The sequence below is a fragment of the Gallus gallus genome, chromosome 20 (assembly GCF_016699485.2).
Source record: "Gallus gallus isolate bGalGal1 chromosome 20, bGalGal1.mat.broiler.GRCg7b, whole genome shotgun sequence".
Taxonomy (NCBI): domain Eukaryota; kingdom Metazoa; phylum Chordata; class Aves; order Galliformes; family Phasianidae; genus Gallus; species Gallus gallus.
Genome location: NC_052551.1, coordinates 5279139 through 5304604, shown reverse-complemented (window position 1 = coordinate 5304604; position 25466 = coordinate 5279139). Strand labels below are relative to the sequence as shown.

The following is a 25466-nucleotide window of genomic DNA, read 5'->3' as shown; positions in this document are numbered from 1 at the left end:
TGCAAAGATAAGTCCAGCGGTGTCGATGAGTACTTACATTTGTTTCCTTGCTTAGCATGCAGCCAGCAGCTCCTGAATGCTTTGCTGTGATGGCTGCAGCACCCGGGAGCTGCTTGGGAAGGAAGCCACGGTGAGCCACCAGGAGCGGCGTGCACTGAGGTTACACCTGGGGACTGCTAGAGCAAAGGCAAGGAATGCACGGGTTGAACGGAGCAGAGCTGTGCCATGAGGTGCTTGCAGGACGGGGGCCTCAGCGTCCCCACGTGCCCCCAGGGCTGTGTGCAGGGCAAGGTGGCTGCAGCCAACACGCAGAGCAGATCCTCGGTTCCCTCCCGGAGCCTCAGGATGCGGTGACGTCCAAAACGTCAGATGTTGTTTTAAGAACTTCCAAATGCTTTGAAACACTATTTATTATTTTATAAAGCCGGGCCCTGCGTTCTGTGGGAAGGTATGCGAGGGATCGCCACGCTATTTTCTTTGCATATTTTCCTAATGTTAGAAACCATCCCAAAGAAGTATTGCATTGTTTCGTTTGCCCCTCGGCACTTCGTATTTGTCTAAAAATAAGAGCTAATGCCAGCAGCCGTACACAGCAAGTGGGTGAAGCTGCACGTTGTGCACCCGGCGTGTTTGGGGGGGAAGGAAGCAAGATTCAGCTGGTGATTGCATTAGGAGATGTGCATCAAAGTGGATCTTTTAAACCAGCACGTCAGTATGGTTTGGGTTTTTTTTGGTCTTTTCCTGTATAAAATGCCATTAATCCAGTCAGAGGCAGAAAATGCCCTCGTAAACGGGCTGGGAAGGGTCAGTTGAGGTGAATAAACAAGCAGGCTTCTTGAGGAAGGACCAAAAACCGGCCTGCTGCCACCGTGAGTCTGCGGGGCACCTTACATACAGCCTCCTACAGAGCTGGGGCTGTGCTGCCAGGAGTCTCCTGCACCTGGTGCAGCACTGCTCTCATTGCAGGGATGCCCTCCTCCTGCTGCCTTCCACCAGCCTGCCCAGCATCTCCCACCCTGCAGCTGATCCTGTGCTGTTTGGGGTTTGAGTTATGGCCGTAGGAGCTGGCGGTGCTGATTCTTTTCTCTTCCGTTTATTTATTTCTTCCCCCCCCCCCTTCGTTTTAATCCCGTCTCCTGGGAGATTCCAGTTGAAATCTATTCATTGCTGAAATATTTCTTTTCCCTCGCGCTGCGGATGCCCAGTCCGGTTCGATTGTGTGGTTTGTTCCTGGCAGGGGAGGAGAAGAGGAGAGGAACGGGAGGAGAGCTGTGCTCGGGGCTGCCTGTGTGCATGGATGTGCGTGCCCTGTTTGTGTTCCCTTTGCTCTGTCAAACTGAAGTTAAGAGTCGGTGAGGCAGCTGCTCGCGTGTCCGGAATGGAAGCTGATGTGCAGAAGGTCCTGCATGGGCTGAAATGCAAGCAATATCTTGGGTCTTTTGGCAGGGTGGAATGGGGAGATCAGCTCAGCAGCCCATCCAGGCAGGCAGGATGCCTCTGTCCTTGCCTGGAGGTAAGTGCTGCTGCTGGGACTGCTCGGTGGGTCTGCAGTGTTTGGGATGGCAGTGTTTGGGATGGCAGTGTTCAGGTGGTGCTTCCGTAGCTGAGATTCACAGCGTGGTTCTGCACCCCCCCCCAGAACCACGAATTCAGAAGTCAGCAGTGCAAATCCATTGACAGCACACAGAGGGTTCCTCTGCTTGTCCCTGGAAGTCTGGGCACGGTCTGTTCCTGCTTGACAGTTCTCCTCCAGAACCACAGTGTCGCTTATGTGTGTTGTCCCCCTGCCTCAGTGAAACCCCACATCCTCACAGCTCTGGGAGCTGAAGCTTTTCCCTGCCTGGTGCTCTCAGTGAGAGCATCTTTTCCTTCTGCAAATGTTATGAAGCTTGTGATAAAGTTGCATGGCTTGGCAATGCCAGTTTGGTGCTGTTTGTGTGCCAGAACTGCTGAATGAGTCTTTTATCACGCATTTGTAACAGTAGCTGTCAGAGAGGGAGCTTCCAGGAGGAGTGCTTTCAGAAGAATGCTTTTGTAAAGGAACGCTGTCCTGCAAAGAAGTGCTTTGCAGGGGGAGGGAAAAAAAACCCACCAAGCCCAACATTTTTTCTTGTGTTAGTGTTGTAGAAGTTGCTCGTTAATTTGGGTGAGTTTTTGCTTCCATTTCTTGACAATTTTGTCTCTCTGCTTTGTGCTAATGAGCGCTAGTTGAGCTCCAAGTGTTTAGGGGGGAAGAGACATTTGGATTCTGAGCACCAAATGCTGGGTGACCTCTGCTGTGTTGGCCGTTGAGCTGTTTCCCATGTGAGCACGAGCTGTGTGCTCCTGGATGGCAGGAGCTCCAAGCTTGTTCTCCCCGGTGACCGCCACGCAATTAGGGATTTTTAATGGTAATCCTGCTTTAAAAAAAATTACACTGATGTCTGGCAGTGGTTTGGCTGCCGCTTTCTGGCCGGCACCTGGCCGTGCTGTTCTTGAAGGACCTCCCTGCAGTGGGGTACAGTGGTGTTATGCTCCATTTCCAGCTTGGCTTTGGGTTGCTATCCACTGCTCTGAAGTCCCCAGCTCGCTGTGTAGCTGCTCATCTCACTGGCACTAAGGCAAGAGATTCCAACATTAAAAGAGGAATGTGATTATAATCCCGTAAGAAAGAAAATGACAGAGGAATTTGGCAGCGGTTGCAGCCCGCGAATGTAATGTACGATATTTTATTCATTTAAAAAAAACGATTAGATTTCAAGCTGACACTTTAAATGACAAATCACCTTAAAAAGATTTCTGTGCACAGAGCTGTCGGCGTGGCTTTCCATTGCTGTCTGTGGAGACAGTGAGATGCAGAGTTCCCCATCCCAGCATGTCCAGGCTGCGGCTCACCATGCAGGACCCTTCAGGGAATGTGGGAGCGGGGTTTGTGCCCCACATCCCTTGGGGATGCTGTCACCTTCACGTTGTTTCTTTCTGCATGCGGGAATCTCCTGTTTTATCTCCTTGCTTGGAGCTTGGTTACCTAAAGGATGAGGAGCCCCAGCTTTTGCCCGCAGGCCTAAGAGTGGCTGTATGGACTGGGAAGAGAATGTGAGAGGAGAGAGGTCCTGCTGTCCTGGTCCTTTTTTGCTATGGGGAGAAGCTAACTGCAGTTTGCTGAGCTTTCCTGCGTGATGGTGAGTCTTTAAAACCTGACCCACGCAGGATTTAAAGTCGTAAAAACACCGCAGTAGGAATTTTTAGCTCAATAATTTCACAGTTCCTTCCGTTTGGGATGGAAAAAATGACTCAGGTAGAGGTGAGTTGGGCCAGGGCTGTATCTGCTGGTGAAGTCCTGGGGATTGGGCACTCTTTTGCTGATAATAGGCGCCCCAGAGCAGCTGGCTGCACGGAGGTACCGCACCGAGGGAAGGATCCTTCATCCTCAGCTGTTGGCACGAGAGGAGAGGTCAGCTGGAGGGAGGCCAGAGCATCGTGATTGAGTTGACTGGAGGTCTGGAAATGCTCGTTTGAGACAGCCTGGGTTGTTGGGCTCCAGCTAAGAGAGGAGGGAGGGAGTCCGTAGGCAGCCAGGAGTGCACGGCGGGGAAGGTGGTCTCTCTTTTCCATGGTCACAGTAGATAGGAGGACAGGCCAGGGTCTGATTTGTGGAGAAAAGAGTTGAGACTAAAGTATTTCTCAACGTTTTCCCTAAAAGCGATGATTGTTAAACACCGGATTTGTTGGTTTGGGGAGATTGGAAGATAACAATGCATTAGAAATATTTCTCATGTTGAGTGCTGACGGAGGTGCAGTTCATTCTCCCACATGCCAGGAGTTGTCCAGGTGCTTTCCTGGGGTCCTTCTGCACAGCACAGCCCTGGACTAAAGGGGTTGTTGTCAGTCTGAAATAAGCAAGAGGTGACAGGTTATGTTCTATGGCTTCAGTTTTCAGGAGTCTTTTCAAGAATGCCAGCTTGTCTTTGGGGGAAACAACCATTTTATAGGGATGAGCAGCCAAGGGATCTGTGCTGTTGATGGGTGAGCATAGAGTGCAGTCCAGGAAGGAGCTATTCTGGGCTGCAGATGTGAGTAGCAGCACATCATTTTGGGTCTCACAGTGTGGGTGAGCTCTTCAGTTTTGCTCTGGGTTCCAGGACTCACAGCAGCATGGCATGGGATCTGTGGTGTAGGACAGAAGGTCCTGTGCTGCCACAGGGACGTGGCTGGTCGCTGTCGAAGCAGCAACCGTGCAAAGCACGTGCGTGTCTGAGCTGCGTCCCTGCCTGCAAACAGAAGGAAGGAAAGCCTGCAAGAGAGAGGTGAAACATCGTGGTGCTGCCCTGGGGACCAGTGGCCTCGTTTCTGTCATTCAAGGATGGTTTTGCACTTTGATGGCTTGCCCTCCTGCAGGGCAGGCTGATGGGAGCTGGGCTCAGGCTGCCTCCCCCGCTGCCCTTGGCACCCAGCTGGGCTGTGCGTCGCTTCTGCAGGTCGGGAAGGAAGCTTTGTTCTGGAACAGCACTGTGCAGTTTCCAGTAACGTCAAAAAGAACCCAGAGCAGAGCAGGAGGAGGGCTGTTAAAAAAACTCGGAGGTGAGATTGCCAAGTGAAAGCAAACCAGAACAATCTCTGCTCTTGGGGCTTGGAGTTCTCAGTGCCGAGACCCCGTGTGTGCTCAAACACAGCAGTGGTTCCTGCTGGGAATTGGGGAATGCTGATGTGGACCTGCTGTTCTCCCTTGCTTTTTACAAACCTGCTGTCCACTGCAGATTGCAAACCACAGGTACATTCGAGTGACTGATCCTCTGTGTCAGGCCTTACATTTTGGGGATATATTTGTCTTCATTCTTGAATCGCAGCTTTTGAGCCATCTATTCAGTCCAAGGAAGCTGTAATGCTTGGGAGGGAGGTTAAGTTCTGTAATGAATAGCTCTGGCACAGAGTGGAAATCCCTAATGCAGAGGGACCTGAGCAACAATCTGAGTGTGTCGTAGCTATCAGAAGTGCCTGGGATTTTTGTATATGAAAGAAGTTAGGGAAAAAAACATTCCTTGGTCGCCTTTGGCTGCCCGTAGTTTCCATGACAGGCAGCCGAGCTGTTGGCATGCAGTGCTCAAAGCAGCCCCCAGCTCCTGCCCCTTACCCCCACCTCTCCCACACATTGTCTTACTGGAGGCAGCAGCCTCAGGCAATTCAGGCAGGAGCTGCAGAGGGTTCTATAGCAGCTCATGCTGCCAAATGTGCAGTTTTTTTGCTCCGTTTCCAGAACTAGGTTTTAGGAACCCGCGTTTTGCTCTGCCACCAGCCCGAGTTTCTATTTAAAACACCTTTAATTGCAGGAATTAAAAGGCACTCAAACTGTTACAAGCAAGGTCACTCTTCTTAATTCAGATACCCCGAGGATCCGGAAATCTTGTCTGTTAAAGCCTCAGACGTATGTTTCATCCCTAAAGGAGCATGCAGATGCTATTAAAGCTGCCACAGCCAGGTAAGCTTGTGCAGTGGGAGCAGCAGGAACCCGTGGCACAGCTCGGCAGCTGGCTGTGCAACCCGTGCTGCTGTTGGAGCAGTGGCAGATAAACAGCTGTGGCTGATCTGCTGTCACATCGTTTGGGAGGCTGCAGCGTTGTGCAAGTTGTTGCAGGACAATTACACACACTGCTGGAATAAAAAACACATCCTCAGCAGTCTAATATTTGTTTCTTATTATATGTTCAACTTTTGCTGGCACAGGAGAGTTGTCACCTGTTCTGTCAAGGTCCCTTCGATCAGCACTGGGGTCTTTCCAAGCGTGTTGAAACCTCATTGACTTTCAGTGCTCGCTGGCCGTGCTGCAGCAGGAGAGTCAACACGTAAACATTTTCCTTTACTTTGGAGTCACAGCGTAGCTTTCCTGTTTTCCATCCTTGCTGCAAGGCCTTTTTCCAGGGTGACTCTCTTGTTTTTAAATACGCTGTTTTCTCCCTCTGCCTGAAGTCAGACCCAGCAATCCTCTCTGCCATTCATCCCTTTATACGGTTAAGTGTAGAAATGATGAAATGCGTCGGGCTGGCTTTGCTGCTTGTCCAGGAATGAGGGAATGGGGACTGGGCAGCAGCTGAGGGAAATGGAGGGCAGAGAGGAAGCGCATAGCTAAAAGTGAAGCTGCGGGTTATATATAGATGCCTGCTGCGGCAGTGCTGCTCAGGTTGGGATCGCTTCTCTAAATATGAGCCAGCTGAGTGCTGGGCTGTGTGGTCAGAGGGCTCGGCTACCTGTCGGTGAGCCGCAGCTTCACTGACCCAGGGGAAAAAACACCTTTTGGGATTCCTCACTGAAGATTTGCTGCGGCAGGTGGGGTGGGTGGCATGGCTGAGGGCAGGGGTAAAGCTGATTGGAGTTACGTTTGTACTTTTGGTGTTTACTAACCAAGGGTCGCCTTCTCCTCCCCACCTCTAGTGGTAACTTTGGGTCCAATGTGCTCTCTCGCAGCCCTGAGTCGACTACTGGCACTTTAAAGATGCGTGCAAGCAAAGAAGAACTGGAAAATGAAGGGTTAAGGACATGCTCCATTCTGCAGGTAGGTCAGCTGTGCTGCCAGGGTGTGCTCAGTGCGTGGTTCTGCCTTACCCAGCTGGGACTGTTTGTGTTATAACTGTGGGTTAATTACTGATTGGGGTGGCTGACCATGAGCAGTAACTGTGAGGCACTGGGAAAGGGGAAAGATGGGAGAGGGATGAAGAGAAATTCCTCCTTTAAGGCTGCGGAGTGGTTGGAATGATCGCTTGTGAATGGTTTTCCAGCCTGATGGCTGAAATAAATGCTCTTGTGATGGTTTGCTGTGTTAACCTTTGAGCCATGCCCTTGGTATAGCCCTTGGGTTGTGCTCCAGCATTCTGAGAAAGGGTGTTGTTGGTGCTGGACTACTGATAGGTTTTTTTTTTCCCCTCAATCTGAAGAATACATAAAACTTAGTGTGTGTCTGCCCCATACTGTGGGTGAGGGGGCGAGGAAAGTGATGCATTTCCCTCTTGGCTTCTGTGGGTGGATGATGTACTCTTGGAAATAGCCCTCCCTTTTTCCATTATGCCTCTGAACAGCTTTGAAGAAAAAACTGCATCTCATACCAGAGCAAAACCATCTCCTGTGCAAGAAACAAAGTTCTGTGGCTGAGCTCTGGTGAGCAGACAGTAGCTGGTGGGGAATTCATTCCCTCGGTTTGTGGTTGTATGACAGCATCCCTGTAGAAGGGGAGATTTTCCAACCCTAGAACGATTTCTACCCCAGTTGTGCCATACCTGGAGTGTGCTTGCTGCTGGGCTTCAGCAGTCCTTGACCCTGTGGGGAGCAGAACAGGACTGATGCTGCCACCGTAACTGTCACTTTCCTGTCACGTTCCCAGTTCTGCAGGCTAAATCCAGTCTGCTCGGCTCATGGAAAGGAGCTGATGGGGGCTGCTGTAGCACAGGGTGTGCTGGGGTCTCCTGAGAAGTGTCCTCTCTTCACGTTGCCTTGGTGGTTGATTAATCACATACTACACTGGGTCCTCAAACACCATCTGTCAGTCACCTTGCCAGTGCAGTGAATGCTGGTGCTCTCTCACAACGTGGCATTGCCTTGCCATTAGTGATAGAGAATTTGGTGAGATGAAGAGGGGAAAGATTTGGACCCTGCCAGCCTGGCTTGGTAAACAGAGTCAGAGCCTCTTGGGATAGGGGGTAGGGAGAAAAGGATCGAGTTTTAGATGCTCAGTATTTGTCACTGAAAGATAGTAATAGTGCATTTGGATTATTTGTGTGGAAGGTCACTGGGTGAATGGAAAGGATTCCTCTGTGTTACATCTGCAGAAAATAATGTAGTTTGTTGCTCCAGGCTTTGCACACAGAGGCAGATCGTGGTGTTAGAGCAGCTTGTGTCATCCTCTCTGCGTGCTCCCAGCCCTGCTCTGGCACATGCAGGGCGTGCAGTATCTTCTGGAGGAGCTTTGAGAGCCCAACTCTCAGGATCTCTGCTCTCAGGACTTGGCCCCTTTTCCTCAACTCTTCCTTTCCCCCCCACCCTCCTCTGATGTCCTCTCCCTCCCAGCTCATTTGTTTTTAAAATGATTGTGCTATTGTGTTCATCGATATACACATACCCCGGCTTGTTTTTCTCTTGGACTAAAATTGCAAAGCAAATCTGTTTATGGTTTTGGTGAGCTAATTCTTCCCCACCCTATATTTTTAAATAGACTCTTTCTCTTCCAGGCTTGCAGAGCTCGCAGGATCTATTGAAGTAATGAGAAAAATATGTTGTGTGCTAACCTTCCTTTTTTGTAAAACTTTGTTTACGACACCCTATTCCTAGCAGTACGTTTGGAAAGTGCATTTCTTGATGCTGAAGCAAGCAGACAACTTTGACGGAAGAAAATGTTAATTCAGTGCGTTCAGAGGTGAAATCTTTGGAGTTTTCCACTTGCAGCACTTGGATTGTGTGGCAGACTCTGGTGAGCTGTGCTCAGCTGTCCTGCGGGTTGTTCAGGGCTCCCTCCCTGCTGGGAGGCTCCACTGCGTTGGCTCGGGTCAGGCAGCTGCAGGTAGGAGCAGGGACAGATGCTGAGTACAGCTCGTGGTTTGCCAGGCAGGGCCGTGCAGCTGTGAAGCTGGTTTGGGACTGAGCTCTGCTTTCGTTTTCGTATCGGCCCATTCAGGATGTGTAGCTGTGAAGTTTTCCCAACTGGCAGCCCAGTGCTTTCCTGATGTGCTCACATCCCTTCCCTCCGTCCTTCCTCTTCCTGCTCCACCCAGAAGAGCTGCACTCTTTCTTACTGACATGGCTGCTCAGGGTATGTATAAAACATCACTCTGACGAGTTCAATTGCTTGTATATGGAGACTGAGGCCACTAGATGCTTAGATAGTGCATAAAGTTGTTGGCTAGAACCACGCTGCATTGTATTGCATGAAAAGCAAATCCCATTCTTTGTGGCCCTTTCCAGACCTATTGCCTCATACTTTGCTGTTGCCATCATCTGAAAATGATCTGAATGCTGTAGATATCCACAGCTTGCTTTGACTGTCGGTTGGATTGGGAACACGTCTCCTTGCTGGAAGGTTTTGCACCTGCTGCTGTTTCTGTGCTGGAGCTGAGCAGGGTTTGGGCTGAGGGCGATGCGGCTGCCTGCCCTGTGCTGATCCCAGCCCTGCTTCCTTGGGGATGTGCAATTTTGTTACTGCCTCTCTGATCAGCCAGGGTGCCCGGAGGCTATGGAAGGTGCTACCAAGGGTTTTCCACTTCTGGTGTCTGTGGATGGATGAGCACATGCTTAGAGCCGTGGGGCTGAGGCATCATGGAATATCCCAATTTGGAAGGAACTCAGAAGGATCACTGAGTCCAGCTCCTGGCTGCACACAGGAGCAGCCGAAAATCAGTCCATGTATCAGAGCGTTGACCAGGCCAGGTAAAAGGTGAGTCGTCACGCAAAGAGAGAAGGCTTTTTGGCACTCAGAGCAGCTCTAGAGCTGTGGTACTCCATCTGGACATGTGCAGCAGCATTTATGAATGAAGTGGCAAACACAGCTCTCACATAGGTATGTTCTGACTCGCTGGAGGTCACCTTCAAAACAAAGTGATTAAATGTGAGCCAGACTCACCCTCCTATCTCCAGCTGGATCTGAGGTCTGACAAACGCTGCTGGTGGGGCTGTCAGCAGTGCTGAGGGAGTTGTCTGCTTCAGCATGCTGCAGTTTGGGTATTGTTTCCAAAGCAGCACTTGGAGCTTGTTGGGCTGGAAGGGAAGCTCACTGATAAATCTCTGTCTCAGTATAATTAGGTATAATCTCTTAGCAGTGTTCTTGTATGCAGAGTGGGAGGGTTTCTGAAAAGGTGACCCGTGAGGAGGGTGATCTCTGATGAATAAGTATGCTGTGACTCACATGTCCTGGGTTCAGATCACTTCCTGGGACCTTGAGTGAGTTATTGAACATTGCTCAGTGCTGCAGGTCCTTTTCTGTTACAACATTTCCCTTCCAGCCCAGCAGTCCTGTGGCAGTGAAGGCAGTCAGAGCCTCCTTTGTAGACAGTGGAAGGCCTGGGCCTTTCTTCTGTTCTTCTGGGGAAAAGAGAACAGTATCCACTTTGGTTGTACCCGTGTCCAGGGGCTGTGCTGTCACTTTGAGATCCCTCACGGAGCTCCATGCATAGCACAAATGTTCCTGGGAGGCAGCTGCTCCTTGAGCTGAGCATCCTTAGCATCACATTCATTTGTTTCCATTAGCTTGAAGTCAATGGTCAGCTTTGGTGGAGCAGGTTTCCAGTGCTCCTCTACCTTCTTCCTTTAAAGTATTCTGCTGCTTTTGCCCATTGTATACCTGTGGTTATGTAGCTGGGTACAGTGCCTTGTACACACTGCTGAGGAACCCACTAAAGCACCTGAATGGCAATCTTTTAGGGATGGAAGCTGGGGCCAGCTCTTTCATCTTCGGGGTATTTATTACATGAGGTTCTTAGCAGTTGTGGAAGAGGCATGGCCCAGTGGTGGGGAAGCCTGTCCCTCTTGCAAGGAAGCTTTCACGTGGTCAGCATGAAGTCTGTGCTTCTGCTTGTCTGTGGCAGCCCTTCCCAAAACCCCAAACCCTTTCCTCTCTGGGTATCTTTGCCTGAATTATTGCTCAGTGGCTTGCTGCCCTTGGTGCAGAGGTGCTGGAGGCTGGGTTAAGGCTCTTGAGGAAGTTGGAAGCTGTTTTCTACGTGGCGTGGAGATTTCAGGCAGGTCTGTAGCCAGGAGGTAAAGCAAGTCCCTGGTATAGGGGATGCACTGCATGCAACTTCTCCAGGCTAACGCTGAGTTTTGTGATTCTCACCCTGGAACAATGAAGAAGAGACACTGGAGAAGTGCTCCTTGGCCAATGGAGGGCTGAAATCCTGTGGGATCATTGCCAAAGATGGCAACTCGTTTAAACTGGAAGGTGAGAGTATCATCCCTGCTAGCAGCTTTTCAGCACCCAGCAGCACTTGCCAGGTGCAGTGAGACTTGAGCCCGTTTTAGAAGAGGGGAGAGGATTGCTAAGCCCTTCGGGTGTGAAAGCAGATTGTTTATAAGAGGCTCAAAAACTGGGGCGTTATAGCTGTGTAGCATTTGGGATAGCACTGCACACCATTTTCCTGGCTGTTGCTGGAAGGTGCATACAGTTTTGCAGCGTTCATCCACGGAGCTCATTTACTGAACCTCTCACTTGGTTATTTTCCCCAATGCTGGCCACTCAAATAAGCAGCTCAGCATGAGGATTTGTGCGATTGATCTGAAGGGATCTGACTGTGGAGCTGCCTTGTGTGCTTGTGAGCTGATGGGAGCTGCATCCCACAGGCTGCCGTGTTTCTTCTCCTTGTTTCCCTGTTGCTTCACACATCCACCCACCTCATCTCTCATCCACAGGTGATTATGGGCTTTGTATGGGGGGAATTCCTGCTGTCCTGAGTCTTATCCAGCTTGACATGCAGTCCTTTTGCTGCAGTATCATTGAGATGCTTCCAAGTCTGCTTCTCTCCCAGCACAAGGAAGAAAGCAATTGCCTGGAGAAACAGTGCTGGGTTCTTGTTTCCCTCCTTTGTCCACAGTGTCTGGTTTTTTTTGTTGGTTTTTTTTTTCATACCATTGGCAGTAGCTAAATAACTTCAGCTCTGGGGTTTCCAACGCTAAGCAGAATTAAAGTAAAGTAACATTGACCCGATTTGGGCCAGCCACTGAGAAAGTGGCCTGTTAGAAAATGGAGGCTGCATTTGTTCATGGCCTGTTTCTGTGCCTGTTCTCCCACTGATGTGCACAACAGCCGGGCTCCTGCTGGTACCTCACCTCCACGAGATGCTCCTGTCCCACGGAGCTGGTATGTCATTCACCTTGTCTTGATGCTTGCCTTCATCTCTGTGAACGTGGCTCTTGTTTGAGCTGCTGACCTGGAAATGAAAGGCTCTGTATTGCAGCTACCAAGCCCCGAGGCAGCCCTGGGCTCGCAGGCAGCCTGCTGATACAGCACTAACATTATTGTTACGTTGGTCCTCTGTGCTGCCTCCTCCTGCAGTTCGGTGTCTCCCGCTGTTCTCTGGGTTACGTTGAACAGAGCTAAAAATGTATCCTGTGCCATTCACCCTAATGATGATGGTGAGTGTTTCAGACCGCTGCAATGTGGCTGCCCTTTGTGTCTGAAGAAGAAGAAAGGCTTTTGGCTTCTGTGCTTCTGAGGGTGTAACGTGGGCTGTGATGCTTTTTGGTGGTGTAGACATCCACAAAGGCCCCAGATAGGAGCAGCAGAGAGGAGCGAGTGATGCGGCTCAGCGACTGCCTTAATTCTGCAGCATGCTCTGCCAAAAGCATCACCTGTTCAAGGTGAGCCAGCACCTGTCTGTGGGGCTGAGACTGAGACTGCTGATGCTCCTGGCACTCTTATGGGCTGCGAACACAGGAATCAGAGCCACGTGTGTTGGGGCCAATGGATTGGCTGCCAGAACTCATGGCAGTGTGACTGCTGCTAGGGGCAGTGAGTGGGGGAAGCGGGCTAAGCAAGATCTGTGTGCCTCTCTGTGCCTGTGTGAACACAGAAAACAGCGAGTGCTTAGAGAATGCAGCTGTTGGAGCTGTGCTAATAGCCTCACACCTGGCTGCACCCACAGCAGTTTTCCACTTGCTGCAATTTGTACGTGTATAGTTTCAAAACCTATGGCAGCGACCTGAAGGTTGGTTCTGTATGGCTTGGCAGTAATTGGGCACTATTTGCATAATGACAGTAATTTCCTTGTTCTCGTTTCCTTAATTTGGTTTGCGAGACCGTGCTGAAATGTGACTTAAAGCTGTAAGTATTTCTGTCTGCTGGCAGTCGGAAATGGAGGTTTAGTCGCGACTGTCTACAGAAATAAAATGCTCAGTGTTGGAGCTTAATTGAATAATATGGTGGTGTTCGTGTCTTAATCTTCCAAATAGTGCTCTTAAATTCGCCACGCTGATGTCTGAAAAGCTTAAAAATAATAAACTCTATTGTATGGAGCTCTGAATGCTGAGGGGAGGCTCAGTGATTGCTGGCGCTTTGCGGGTATGCTCGCTAATGCGTGGCAAGGAAGCAATTCTCCCAGCACGCCTGAATTTCTTAAACAAATTTCCTCATATTAAGGCCTTGTGATCTGCAAATTAATGAATGCATCATTATTTGGAATAAAGGATCACAGGAAACCTCAGCCCAAAACCCAAGCCCCTTTCCTTAGGCTGTCACATTGCTTTAAAATAGCTGCCGTCTTCCCCCATCTGCCTGCCAAGGGCTGCTTCCCCCCCCTCAGCTATTTGGGAGCCAGCTTGTGTTCTACCCCATGAGAAACATGTCCTGGGTGAGCCTCGGCACCTGATCGTCCTCTGTTCCCTGCGGTAAGGTAACAAAGCAACCTCTCACCTTCTGCTCTTCACGGGAAGAGCGTGGTGAGAGCAGCCTGGTGCTGCCTGTTGTTGTTATTATGGTATGAGGAATTCAAAAATGGAGGGTTTGGGGAATCAAAAGTCTGAGGGAGAGCTTGGAAAGGAGGGCTCCTCTGGCTTTGCTGCTTTCGGTCTGGTGTCTGTTACTCTGCATGGTTCTCCTGCGTCCTGGTTAAAAAGCCAACAAAAAACCCCCAAATAACAGAAGGGGGAGGGGAGGAGGACGTGATTTGTTTATCACAACTGTACTTAAAACTAATTTTAAATGTCAGTCTTTTGAGAGCAAGGAAATTCCTCCAGCTTCCAGCAGTAAATAACTGGGATGCTTTTAGCTCACAGCTGACCTACAGAGGATGGTGAGCTTTCAACGCAAAAATAATTGCCTCTCCGTAGCTCATCCATCCCAAGTCCCACTGAGCAGCCAGAGGAAGCAGAGAGCCCTGACACGAATGGTTCCTGCCACAAATAACCCTTGAACTTTGCTCAGTTTCTCTGCATGCTGTCCAGGATGACTTGACAAATGGTGTTCAAACCAAAGAACAGGTGACAAGGATTGCTTCTGGCTGGCAGGTGCTCAGCTGTGACTCCTGGACTTTGCCCGTGGAGGTCTGGAATGAAGTCCCCAGTCCAGAGGACTTCTGGAAGTCTGTCTCTTGTGTAAGTTCTAAAAAGGGCTCTTTTGGAAAGTTGTGTTCCAGCTGAAGGAGCTGAAAACTTGCTGCTCTGACTGTATGCTGCTCAAGTCTTTGTGGTTCAGCGCTTTAGGTCAGGGTGTTGTGTGTTGAAGGCAATGGAAGAAAACCCTGTGCCCCTCTTGCATTCACATACCGGCTCTGCAAAGCTTTAGGACCAAATGGTGACTCGAGAATTAGATGGTGTCCCTGATTTCCCTCTTCAGTTTTAAGTGGATGCAGCATTCTTCACTCACAGTCTCAACTGTTGGGTTGCATTGTTGTATGGGGTTGAACATCTGCCCCTTCCAGCCACAAAAGTGGCTGTGTTCCAGTGGCGGGTGCTTTCTTTCTATTCAGGGATCTTCTGGGGCCTGGAGAAGCTTCAGTATCAGGCATTACATACTGTCAGCTGCTGCAGATCCCCTGGGCTCCCTTCCTCTCAACATCTGCAGGGCCATCTTGCTTTGCCTATGCACCATACATAGCACGGGCGGACCTGGCCCTGCCAGCTGCTGCACAGCGGGGCCAAGCAGAACTGCAGCCATCCAACACAAAGCATTTTGATCCCAGCTTGCTCAAGAGAAGAGGAAGGTCTGCTGTCAGCTCCCGACTTTGCTTGGATATGCTGATGGAGGATGCAGGTGGAGCAGACCTGCACAGGGCCAACCTCCATGGGAACACCTCACCCCACGTTAGAAATGGTAGGGATGCTGGAGCAGAGCATTCCCACCCGGGTTTCTCAGTGTAGTATTTCCTTCCCCCATCATTGTGCTGGTGATTGACTGCTGTTTTCTTGGCAGAAGCCTTCTGAATATTCATTGGGCTGAGGGAGGTGAGAGGCTGGTAGCTCCCTGCAATCAATCAGCCGCGGGAGGAGAGGCAAGCAGGGCAGACTTTTTCTTACTGCTATTGCTGCTTGAACTGTATCATGTACATACTTCATGTGGATAAATCATTGCAGAGACCTCAGCCTACCTCGGTAAAGCAAAAATCGTAGTGCTGCATACTTGCCATCCTCATTAAGTTCACTTTATACGTATTATTTCTGCTCAAAATGCCATTCCTCTTCTCCCCACCCATTTCCTTTACTGGCTGTGACATACAGGAACTACACCCATCGCTTGCCTAGCCTCTCCTGACCTTTTGTAACTTGGCTCCAAACTCATTTTTTTGGGTCTTTTGCAAAACACTGTCAGAAGGGAAAAATCCTTTGTTAAAACACAGCCAACTCCTGCCTCAACGTGGAACAGTTTGTTCTGCTGAAAGAATGAGCCAGTTCAGTGAGCAGAAAAACATTGCCATAAACCGGCGTACTCAATAAGCTGCAAAAGCGATCGGCTGCGCTCAGGGTCTCAAAGGAGGGCCTCCGAGCAGCACCCACAGGGGAGGAAAATCCACACGGCCGACCTGCCAGCCCCGTTTCCTTGCTTTCAGCTGACGCGGTTTGCAGCTGTCTGTTTGGCTATAGCAACTGCAAGCAGGGGGAATGGGAGCTGATGGCGAGCCAGAACGCGAGGCAGTGTTCAGAGCTAGCATGTTGCAAAAGGGCACGGGGAGTGAAGTAATGCAGGAAGGCTCAGCTAGGAAGGATGCGGTGCTGTCTGTGCTGCAGATGATGGGCTGCAGCACCCCGCGTTTGGTGTCTGGTGCTGCTTAATAGCTCAGTTCGGTCCTTCCCACCCACGTCCCACATCTTGTTTTAAGACTCATGGTATAAAAGCTGATGTGTTTCTTTGCACAATGCGTGTTGTAACAGCTAGAGCTGAGGTTCTGAGTGTGGAGTGATGGCCCCAAGCTGGGTCACCCCTATGGGAATGGGTGTGCGCCTGGCATGGGGCTGGGAGGAGGACGGTGTGGGAAATGCAGCTTGGAGGTATCCCACAAAATGCCTTTCCGTGGTGCTGCTTTAAAAGGCTCGGGTATTTTTCCAGAAATGTAACATTGGCCAAGATCTGACAATGGTTCTCATCTCGCCTTGGGACCCTGCAGCCTTCCCTCCGAGCTCCCCTGATGGTTTTTGGCTTGGAGCTCACTGAGCAACTTCAGCTATGAAAACACCGAGAGGTATATTTTAGGTGTAATCTTTCCATTTTCACATGCATTCCAAAGAGCTGATTTCTGCCAAAGCTGACGTTGCTCTGTCTAAATAGCAACACTCAACAGCGACCTGTATGTGTAGAATCGAGGGGTGCTTTGCAAATGGGCATAGCGTTGCAGAATATCACCCTTTAGACCACGTGTGGCCGTTTTAGGTGTCTGTGATCAGGGAAGGGTAACGCATGCAAAAGCAAACCTGCTAGAGAAAGCACGAGGGGCTGGAATCAGAGCCTCTCCATGTCTATAAGTGGCACTGGTGCTCTGGCTGGGCACAGACCTGCGCACTGGAGCTCACCAGCTGGGTGCCAGCGATGGAGACCCAGTTCTGATGAGCAGAGTGTGCTCCGCCAGTCCTCGGGGCTGTGCAGGTGGGTGCTGCTCTGTCTGCCTGTCTGTTTCCTTTGGGGAAAGGCCAGGGCTGTTCAGCAATGCGGACAAAAGGTGACGATGGAAGCTGTGCGCGGAGGTGGGAGCCCTGCAAAGGTAGCAGAGCTCAGAGCAGATCTGTAACGCAGCCCTGAAAGAGGGTTTTGTTTGGAGATGTCAGGGGTGTGATTGCATAATGCTCGTTTGGTCCCTGATCAAATGGATGAGAGCAGAGGAAAAAGAGCGAGCGAATTGGTGTTAGTGATGTTCAAACAGAAGCACGCAGAGCTCGGGGGGATGATCAGCGCTTTTGGTTTGATGTGTGTTGTGTTTTTTATTCCCGACGTTCTGCTGAAATACAGCACGCAGGCTTGTCTCCGAGGGGGGCACGCTGCCAGTAGTCTAAAGGTTATATTATCCCAGTGACCTATTTTTATACTCTAATCGCGTTCTGTTTCAGGCACCCCTCTCCAGCTCCCATCTCGCTCGGGTTTGTGCTCGGCTGAAAAAGAGTGGAGATAATTACCATTGGTCCCTGGGTGCCAGCGCACAAAGGCAGCCTCTGCCCAGGTAACAGAAACGAAGGCACAGTGCTGCTATTCTGCTAGCAGAGCTCAACCCACAGACTTATCTCCCAGATTGGAAATGGCTTGAAGCAGGTCAATGAAATACGTGCAGGGTGGACGAGAGGTCTCCTCTTAAAGGCACGTTTGAAATGCAGAGGTGCAGCAGCCTATAGAAGGGTGAGATCCTGATGAATAGCTCTCTTGCGCTGGTCTGAATGGAAATGACGCCCGCCTGTTTGAGGCCTGCCAAGGAATGGAGAATGCAGGCGATTGTTTGGGCCGTGGGGTCCACTGCCTTCAGCCCAACCATGCAGTGCAAAGCCAGGCTTGGGCTGCAGCGCGCCCCGGCAGTCGGCATAAAGAGAAATTGTTCCTTAGCACAAATGTTGGCTGTGCGACGCTGCGCCGAGCTTAGACTGCTGCAACCGGTGCGTGTGTTTGTACACTGGTGTGGGGTGAGACAATAAGACATGGAGAGGCTGTTCCTGCCCGCAGGGCTCGTCTGGGGCTGCTGGTGCTTTGTGGCTGGCTGAGAGCAGCAGCAGTGGCGGAGCCCCAGTGATCTGCAGTGGAGGGGAAGGTGTCACGAGCTGTCTGTTCATGGGAACTTGCAGCTCCCTGTGGGGTTAAACCCAGCAGAATGTTGTGTGCTGAGTCCAGGCTGCGGGTGGCAGGTTGGTGGCACTGCTGTCCCCATGCTGATGAGCAGCAGCCGCCCTGCTCGCGCCTCCCTGTTGGGGTGTGATGTGCTGCACGCCCTCAGCCCACCTGGTGTGGTACCCAGTGCCCGTGACTTGAGACCCGTGGCTGCTCAGAGATGTTGGGGACAGACCTCACCGCTCCTATCTTAGTCTGGGAACTCCAGGAGCCTGCGGCCTTCCTGCCTCCCGCCAGCCCCAACAGGGCATGTTTTGGCAATAAGCTGGATAATTAGTATAACTGGTAAACTCCTACATGATTTCTCATGAAAGGACTAAAATGAAAAACAAATGTTAATGACTAACCTAAGAGGAAGAGCCCTGGCACTGCAGGGCCAGTGGCAGCAGGAGGGGCTGCATCCTCAGGGCTGTGTGCACCAGGTGCTCCCTCCCCTGCCAGCACCCAGGGAACTGCACCCGGGGCTGGGACCGTCCTTTGGGGTGCAGGAGGTGGCAGGGGAAGGTGCCGGCCCTGGGCTGCAGGGCTCAGGGATCTCCTCTTTGCTGGGCTTTGGCTGCTGCTGGAGAGCCTCGACGACTTCCCAACGGAAGGATTGCGTCTTCCACGCCGTGCTGCAGGTAGTAAAGGGAAAGCTCTCAAGTGTCAACTCCTCTTCTTCCTTTAATTTGCTTTTTCTTATGATATCAAGTGGGGCCCGCAGTGTTTCAGCTGAAAAACAAGCCGCTGTTGTTTGAAGTGCCAATATTGTGCTTGGCTCCGCATGAGACAGAAACATCAACTTTGTCCCTGACCTGGGGAGCGCGTCTGCCTGCCTAGCAGGCACAGAAAGCGTTGAGAAAACTGTTATTTTACTTCTATTTTGGTGCTGATCTTTTTTTTTTTTTCCTTCCCTCTAAGTGAGCATTTACCCTTCGGCAGAGCTGCCCGCAGCAGGGCTGCACCATCCGACGTGTCCCCGGTGCGGATGGCTGCTGGTGCTGCGGGCTGGTTTTCTCCTCCTTGTTTCTAGGGGAGGTTTGCAAAAGGTCACCGAATTAATCTTCTAACTGGGGACCTTGGCACTGCGCAGAATGAGTGTTTTGCATTAACGACCTAACTCATTAATTCACTGAAACATTTAAAACCAAACCAGTTGTATCCAGCCAAGCTGGAAAAAGCTGAAAGTTCATACTCAGCAGTGCCGATTTCGAAACCTCCCTTTGTTAATCCCTGCAGAAGCACAGTTTCTGAAGCTCTGAGCTCCCTCTGACCGCTCTCCGGGCATTGTTCTCTCAGGCTGCGGGGCCGGCGGTGCTCCCCGGCCCGGTTGGGTTGGGGGCTGCCTGGAGCAAAAACTCTGCACTGTGTTCTGGGACTGGGATCCTGAGTTTAACAGTTTCCATCTTCCTCCTCCGTTCCTCCTTTCTGAGCAACCAGACCTGGCCTGAGGCTCCTGGCTGCCTGCCCGTCTGCTGTGAGCTCTCTCTGAGCATCTCTGGTACCAAATTCCTCCGCTTGAGGTCAGTTTGCCTTCATGTTTCCAACATCCGAGGCAGGTTTAAGTCCACGGGTCATCGGGTGGTGTAGCTGCTGCTTGCTGTGCTGCCTCGCTGTTGAATGAGCAGGTGTGGATTAGAGAGGATGACCCCTTTTTCTCGCTGTCTGCAGGGTGGATGTTGCATTCAGCTCGTCTTTCTTCCAGTTAATCATAACGTAATACGTAGGAAATCAAGTTGTTCTCAGATGGCTGTGCAGATGGGTCTGAGGAATTCGCAGTGGTGGCACACTGAGCTCCACCGTAAGGCTGCTTTTTAATTGCACAAATTTTCTGCTGTTAATTTAACCTATCCGTTAAAACAGCCTTGCTTATTTCAGTGACAGAGATCAGTGAATCGTGCATTCTGTTATATATTATTGCTGTATTAAAGAGTTAGTACATTCCAGAAGGTGAGCAGTGAATAAAACATGCTCTTAACATGTGGTTATGCAACTGTTCCATGGAAATGAAGCGGACAAACAGTACACTCCATTAATTTTTTCTACCAGTAAATTGGCACTGTGATGCACTTCCAGCCAGATTTGCAATCTGTGTTCTCAGGTGGCATTAATATTGGATCCCCAGCAGGAGAGCTGCGTTGGCTGTGCTGCCCTGATTGCATTTTTAACAAAACTCATTGGAGAGAGCGCTGAGCATGATGCAAACGTGCTGGTAAATGAAACAGAGAGCTTTTAGGTTCTCCATAGGTGGGTCAGACCGTGCACATTTACCCCAAATAATACTGACTGCATGCTCTGAAGAGGCACTCTGCTAACAGGGCACAATGGGGGTCTTTGTGTATCTGGGTTGCTCTGTATCAAATTCACTCTGTTGACAGATAAAATATAACCTTTTTGTGGAAGCTCCGTAACCACAACATGAGCTCTGTCTGGGACTGGAGCTGCCTCCAGTACTGGGGGTGGATGCTGGAGCTGAGTCTGCTGGCAGTTCCTCCCTGCCCTGTGTCAGAGCTGCAGGGTGAGTCTGCCATGCCACCCAACTCCAGCCTGTGAAGGTGTATTTTGTAGCCCTCAGGCTGCTCTTATTGTTTTTTTCCTAATTGACTCAACTTGGAAAGGTCACTGTACCCAGCTAGATTGTGTAATATTTAACTTAGCATCAAAAATGAGGATCTTGGGATTGGTGTCAAATGGATGCTGTTCCCCGCTGAATAGCAGAGCCCATTCATAGTCATCCAAGTATTCCACTTGCGAATGCTCATGAATAACTTTCTGGCCCTCTGCAAGGGAAGGCTGACCGCGAGGAGGTGGGAGAGGAGCAGCATAAAGCAGGTATTGAGAACACACAGCTCGCACCATCCAAACGCAGCGCACAGCTTTAAGGCCGTTTCATTTATAGGTTCATCAAAGTTATAACTTCTAGCTTTTCGTGAAGCTCTATCACAGCAAACAGCATTTCCCCATGCCAAGTCCAGTGATGACTAACGCTATTTACATGACTGTTTTGTAATCTCAGATCAGCCCACATTAACGGGAAGTTACGTTTTCCCATCAGTCTTTTAAATCGTGCCCGAGAGTTGCTGAGCCCAGAATTGCCCATCCGGGCTCTCCTGTTTGCAAGCTGACATCATTTTTTCCAGAACGATATTTCAGAAACTTTTAAAGAAGTAGTGATGGAGGTCAGACTGTACTGCTTGGTTTGAGTTTAGCTTTGGGATCTCACAATACTCTGTCCTAAAAGCTGCCATCAGAATGCAGCAGAGTTGGCATTGCGCACGCATCACAAAGTCATTTCCTATCTGTGTTTCTGTGTGCATGGGACAGCAGTGTATGTGGTAGAGGAGCTCTGGGTGCCCAGCTGCTCTGACGGGTGGGAGGTGCCTCTGGGCTCATTGGGCAGGATGGCAAGTTGGGTTTTTTTTAGTTCAGGTTTTTTTTTTCCAAGAGTAAAACTGATTTCCATCAGGTGTTGTGATGGGAAGCAGGCAGGAGCCTGGCAGGCTCTCCCTGAACATTGCTGATGTGGGGCATGGCAAGGGGACATCCTGGTGTCTGTGCTCCTCAGATGAGGACTTGGTGCAGCCTATGAAAGATGCATTGCACAGTTGTTCAGCACAGGTAGGAAAAGTGAATTTTGCTGCTCACTGCATGGGAGCGTGCAGAGCCGGGCAGTGGAGTGGAGCTGAGCGTGCATGGCACCACGAATACCTTGCATTCCTTCACAAGAGATTCTGGGGAAAAATAGTCTTCAGCTCTGCCTCACAGCACCCATGGGTGCTTGCAGCACTGCTGTGGCAGGAGCTGGGTGCTTCTTGGGTAAAAGGATGGAGCTGGAGGAGGTTGGGGTTGTGAGCTGGACTGGGAGGGAGGTGCGGTTTGAGCAGCAGGTCGGCTCTGCTGCCACAGCACGGCTGGCTCCTGCTCGTGTGTTTGTTTTTCAAACAGGTAATTCATAGTCTGTGAGTCTAAAAATATGGGAAATCCAAGGTCAAGTTATTTTTTTTTTTTCCCAGCAAAAGGCACTGAAAGTGATTTATTGAGTGAAACGGTTAAATACAGTTGTGCTTTGTGTGATGCCAAGGGAACTAACCCCACCTCCCTCTCCTTGTCCTCAGGTTCAGTGGCAAATATGAACATTTGTCAACATTTGACATCAGCTCCTTGGGACATCATGAATTTGCTGGAATCTGGAAGACAGAGCACTTGCAGTAGCGCTTTTTGAATGTTAATTTAAGTTAAAGAGAAATAGCATCATCCGGATCAATTGTAGTGATGGCTAGCAAAAGGAAATCCACAACTCCCTGCATGATCCCAGTAAAAACACTGGTGCTTCAGGAGACTGAACTGGAGACTGTTGAAGAGGAGCCTGAAGGAACACAGCAAGATGCTCCCACTGAAGGGCTGGCCCCAAGCAATGCCGGTGCCACCACCAGCAGCAGTGAAGCATTGTCCAATGGGTACCGCAGCATCACCGATGGGGACACTTACATCTGCAAGGGTTGTGACTTTGGGTCTCAAGATGTTCAGCATTTCTTTGGGCACCTGGACTCTGAGCACTCGGACTTCAGCAAAGAGCCCACGTTTGTGTGCGTTGCTTGCAACTTTCTGGTGAAAAGCCACGAAGGACTCTCACAGCACAACACGGAGTCGCATGGCAGTGAAACGAGCTTCGTCTGGAGGGTGGCTAAGCAGGACGGCCGTACGGTCGTGGAGCAGAGCCTATCGGATACTGCTAGCAGCCACAACCCAGCGGGAGAGGTCCCTGAGGAAGCGGTAGATGGTCAGTCTGAAATCATCATCACCAAAACCCCCATCATGAAGATAATGAAAGGCAAACCTGAGGCCAAAAAGATCCACACGCTGAAGGAGAATGTGCCGAGTCAGCTGGGTGCTGAGTCGGAGACAAAGGACGGAGAGGCTTCGTTCACCAGCGGCACGGCGCCGGTCAGCCAGGCCACCGCCAGTGCCACAAAATCATCTCATGTAGTGAACGGCTCCATCATTGGAAACGTGCCCGTTCTGCCCGCGGGCGTTGCACAGCTGGTTTCACTGCAGCAGCAGCAGCCTCCCTTGCATCAGCAGCTACCTACGTCCAAGTCCCTTCCCAAGGTGATGATTCCCCTGAGCAGCATTCCCACGTACAATGCAGCCATGGACTCCAACAGCTTCCTGAAAAACTCTTTCCACAAGTTCCCTTACCCCACAAAAGCTGAGCTCTGCTACCTGACCGTGGTGACAAAATACCCCGAAGAGCAGCTGAAGATCTGGTTCACTGCTCAGAGGCTGAAGCAGGGCATCAGCTGGTCCCCAGAGGAGATAGAAGATGCCAGGAAGAAGATGTTTAACACGGTCATCCAGTCCGTGCCGCAGCCCACCATCACGGTGCTGAACACACCGTTAGTTGCCAACCCCGGCAGCGTCCCGCACCTCATCCAGGCGACTCTGCCGGGCCACGTGGTGGGGCAGCCCGAGGGCACGGGCGGGCTGCTGGTCACACAGCCCATCATGGCCAATGGGCTGAAGGGCACCAGTTCCTCCTTCACCTTGGCAGTGAGCTCCGTCCCCAAGCCCCCACCGGCAGCCCAGCACAGCACAGTGAGCTCTGGCAGCGCCTCGGCACTGAAGGTGGTCACAGCCACCCCGTCGGTGCTCACCGCCTGCCCGGCCATCTCCTCACAGACCTTCCTGGATCCCAACGTCTTCAAGAACAAGAAGTCCCACGAGCAGCTCTCCGCCTTGAAGGGCAGCTTCTGCAGGAATCAATTCCCTGGGCAGGCTGAGGTCGAGCGGCTGACAAAAATAACTGGCTTGTCCACAAAGGAGATTCGGAAGTGGTTCAGCGACAGGAGATACCACTACAGGAACGTGCGAGGCGGTAGGGCCGTCTTCCCCGGAGACAGCGCTCTGGACTCTCTGCCTGAAATTCCCCTTGAAGTGCCTCCCAAGGGAGCGGAGCTGACGCCTGCGGCTGCGGCCGCACCGGTCCTGCAGCACCCGGGCAGGCGGCAGTCCTGGCACCAGGCGCCCGACTTCACGGCCACCAAGTACAAGGAGCGCGCGCCGGAGCAGCTGAAGGCCCTGGAGAACAGCTTTGCCCAAAATCCTCAGCCCCCGGAGGAAGAGGTGAATCGCCTGAGGGGGGAAACAAAGATGACGCGGAGGGAGATTGACAGCTGGTTCACAGAGAGGAGGAAGAAGAAGGTGGCGGAGGAGAGCAAGAAAGCGGAGGAAGCAGGGCAGCAGCAGGAGGAAGAAGAGGCTGAGAACGGCCGTGGGGAAGGAGAAGACTCCTTGGATGACCTGAGGGCCCTGGGTGAGAACGGCTCGCTCGACGCCTCCGCCGGCAACCCCAACTCAGCCGAGCGCAAGGTGAGTCCCATCAAAATCAACCTGAAGAACCTCCGTGTGACAGAGTCCAACGGCAAGGGAGAGGCCCCCGGCACCACTGCAGGTGAGAAGGGGGACGGCGGCAGCAACCAGCCCCCCAGCCCTCCCAAACCCAAACTGAACTTTAAGAAAACAGCCCAGCAGCGGCACTTACTGAAGCAAATGTTCGTGCAGACGCAGCGGCCGACGAACCAGGAGTACGATGCCATCGTGTCGCAGACCGGCCTGCCGCGGGCCGAGGTCATCCGCTGGTTTGGTGACAGTCGGTACGGCTACAAGAACGGGCAGCTCAAGTGGTATGAGAACTACCGGCGCGGCATCTTCCCCCCGGGCCTGCTGGAGGTGAGCGCGGCGGGGCGGGAGGTGCTGGAGGAGCACTACAAGAAGCACAAGGCGCTGCGCGAGGATGATGTGCCCGGGCTCTGTGAGCGCACCCAGCTCAGCGCCCAGCAGGTGAAGGTGTGGTTTGCAGCGAAAGTGGAGGAGGAGACCCGGAGCAGCTCTGAGGATGCCTTCTCCAGCAGCGAGCAGACGGGGAGCCAGAAAGGGCCGCCTGACGCTGGCTCGGAGGTGTCGGAGAACAGTGAGCCCTGGGAGCCGGGCGGTCCGGAGGGGGCAGCTGAGCCCCCCGGAGCCCCCGTCCAGCCGCCCGCCACACAGCTTGGTAAGGGCCTGAGGGCAGGGGGATGTGTGCTGGGCACTCTGCTTCCCACTGGAAGCTGAGGCTATTTGGGTTTGAACTGAGGAAGCCGTTCCCTGGGTAACGGGATCATGGCAAGGGGGTAAGAAGCACCCAGCTCCAAAGCCACATCCTGGCTTTAGGGGTATAACCAGCAGATGTGCCTTGTTCATATACCTTCCCCTGGGGGAAAGTGGCCTTTAGGTTTATTTCTGAAGCGGTGGCTGTTTGAGAAGGAAGGGGTCTGGCTGCTGTTTGCCAGTACTGACAGCAACTTCTCCCATGGCCCTGGGCAGCACACGTGCCCTTGTGTGCCCACGCTCTGTGCCTGTGCAGAGCAGAGCCTCTTCCCTGCCCTGTCCCACTCCTGTTTTGAACCTCTGTCGTCTCACGTGATGTGAGCATCATTATCTGGAGCAGGGCAAGGCCTGGGCATTGACAGAGACTGCAGAGAAGGAAGGAACGTGCAGGGCCAGCGTGGCATGTACATCTTATGTCCCTTCTCTAGAACTTACTTCTGAAAGGCATGTGCAGAAGAGAGGAGGTTTCCACACTGTGTCCCTGCTGGCACCCTCCAACATGGCCTTCTGCCATATAGCCACACAGAGGTTCCTTCTATGTCCTGCTACTGGGCAGGATGCAGCCCTGCTCCCAGAAGGATTTCGGGTGTCCCACTCAATC

The 25466-nt window shown here is 51.6% G+C and overlaps 1 protein-coding gene and 1 non-coding gene across 18 annotated transcripts in view; one reads left to right on the top strand and one right to left on the bottom strand.

Moving 5' to 3' along the window:
- The window catches only part of ZHX3 (zinc fingers and homeoboxes 3), a 35544-nt gene that overhangs the window by 4737 nt on the left and 5341 nt on the right, over positions 1-25466 (top strand). For 2 of the 17 annotated variants that reach the window (XM_040650781.2, XM_015296753.4), the window contains exons 2-4: positions 6439-6526; positions 16978-17087; positions 21835-24770. In XM_040650781.2, coding sequence (XP_040506715.1) covers positions 21992-24770 — 2779 coding nt within the window. In that variant the 5' untranslated portion in view covers positions 6439-6526; positions 16978-17087; positions 21835-21991. Of the gene's footprint in view, positions 1-55; positions 5456-6405; positions 13333-16977; positions 17088-18124; positions 18361-18922; positions 19243-21183; positions 21338-21834; positions 24771-25466 lie in introns of those variants that run through there. The other 15 variants (XM_046902941.1, XM_046902940.1, XM_015296752.4 and 12 more) reach the window with 11 other exon arrangements.
- MIR1614 (microRNA 1614) lies at positions 20185-20266 on the bottom strand. Its single transcript, NR_035102.1, has one exon. It is a non-coding gene; the product is annotated as a microRNA 1614 (primary transcript).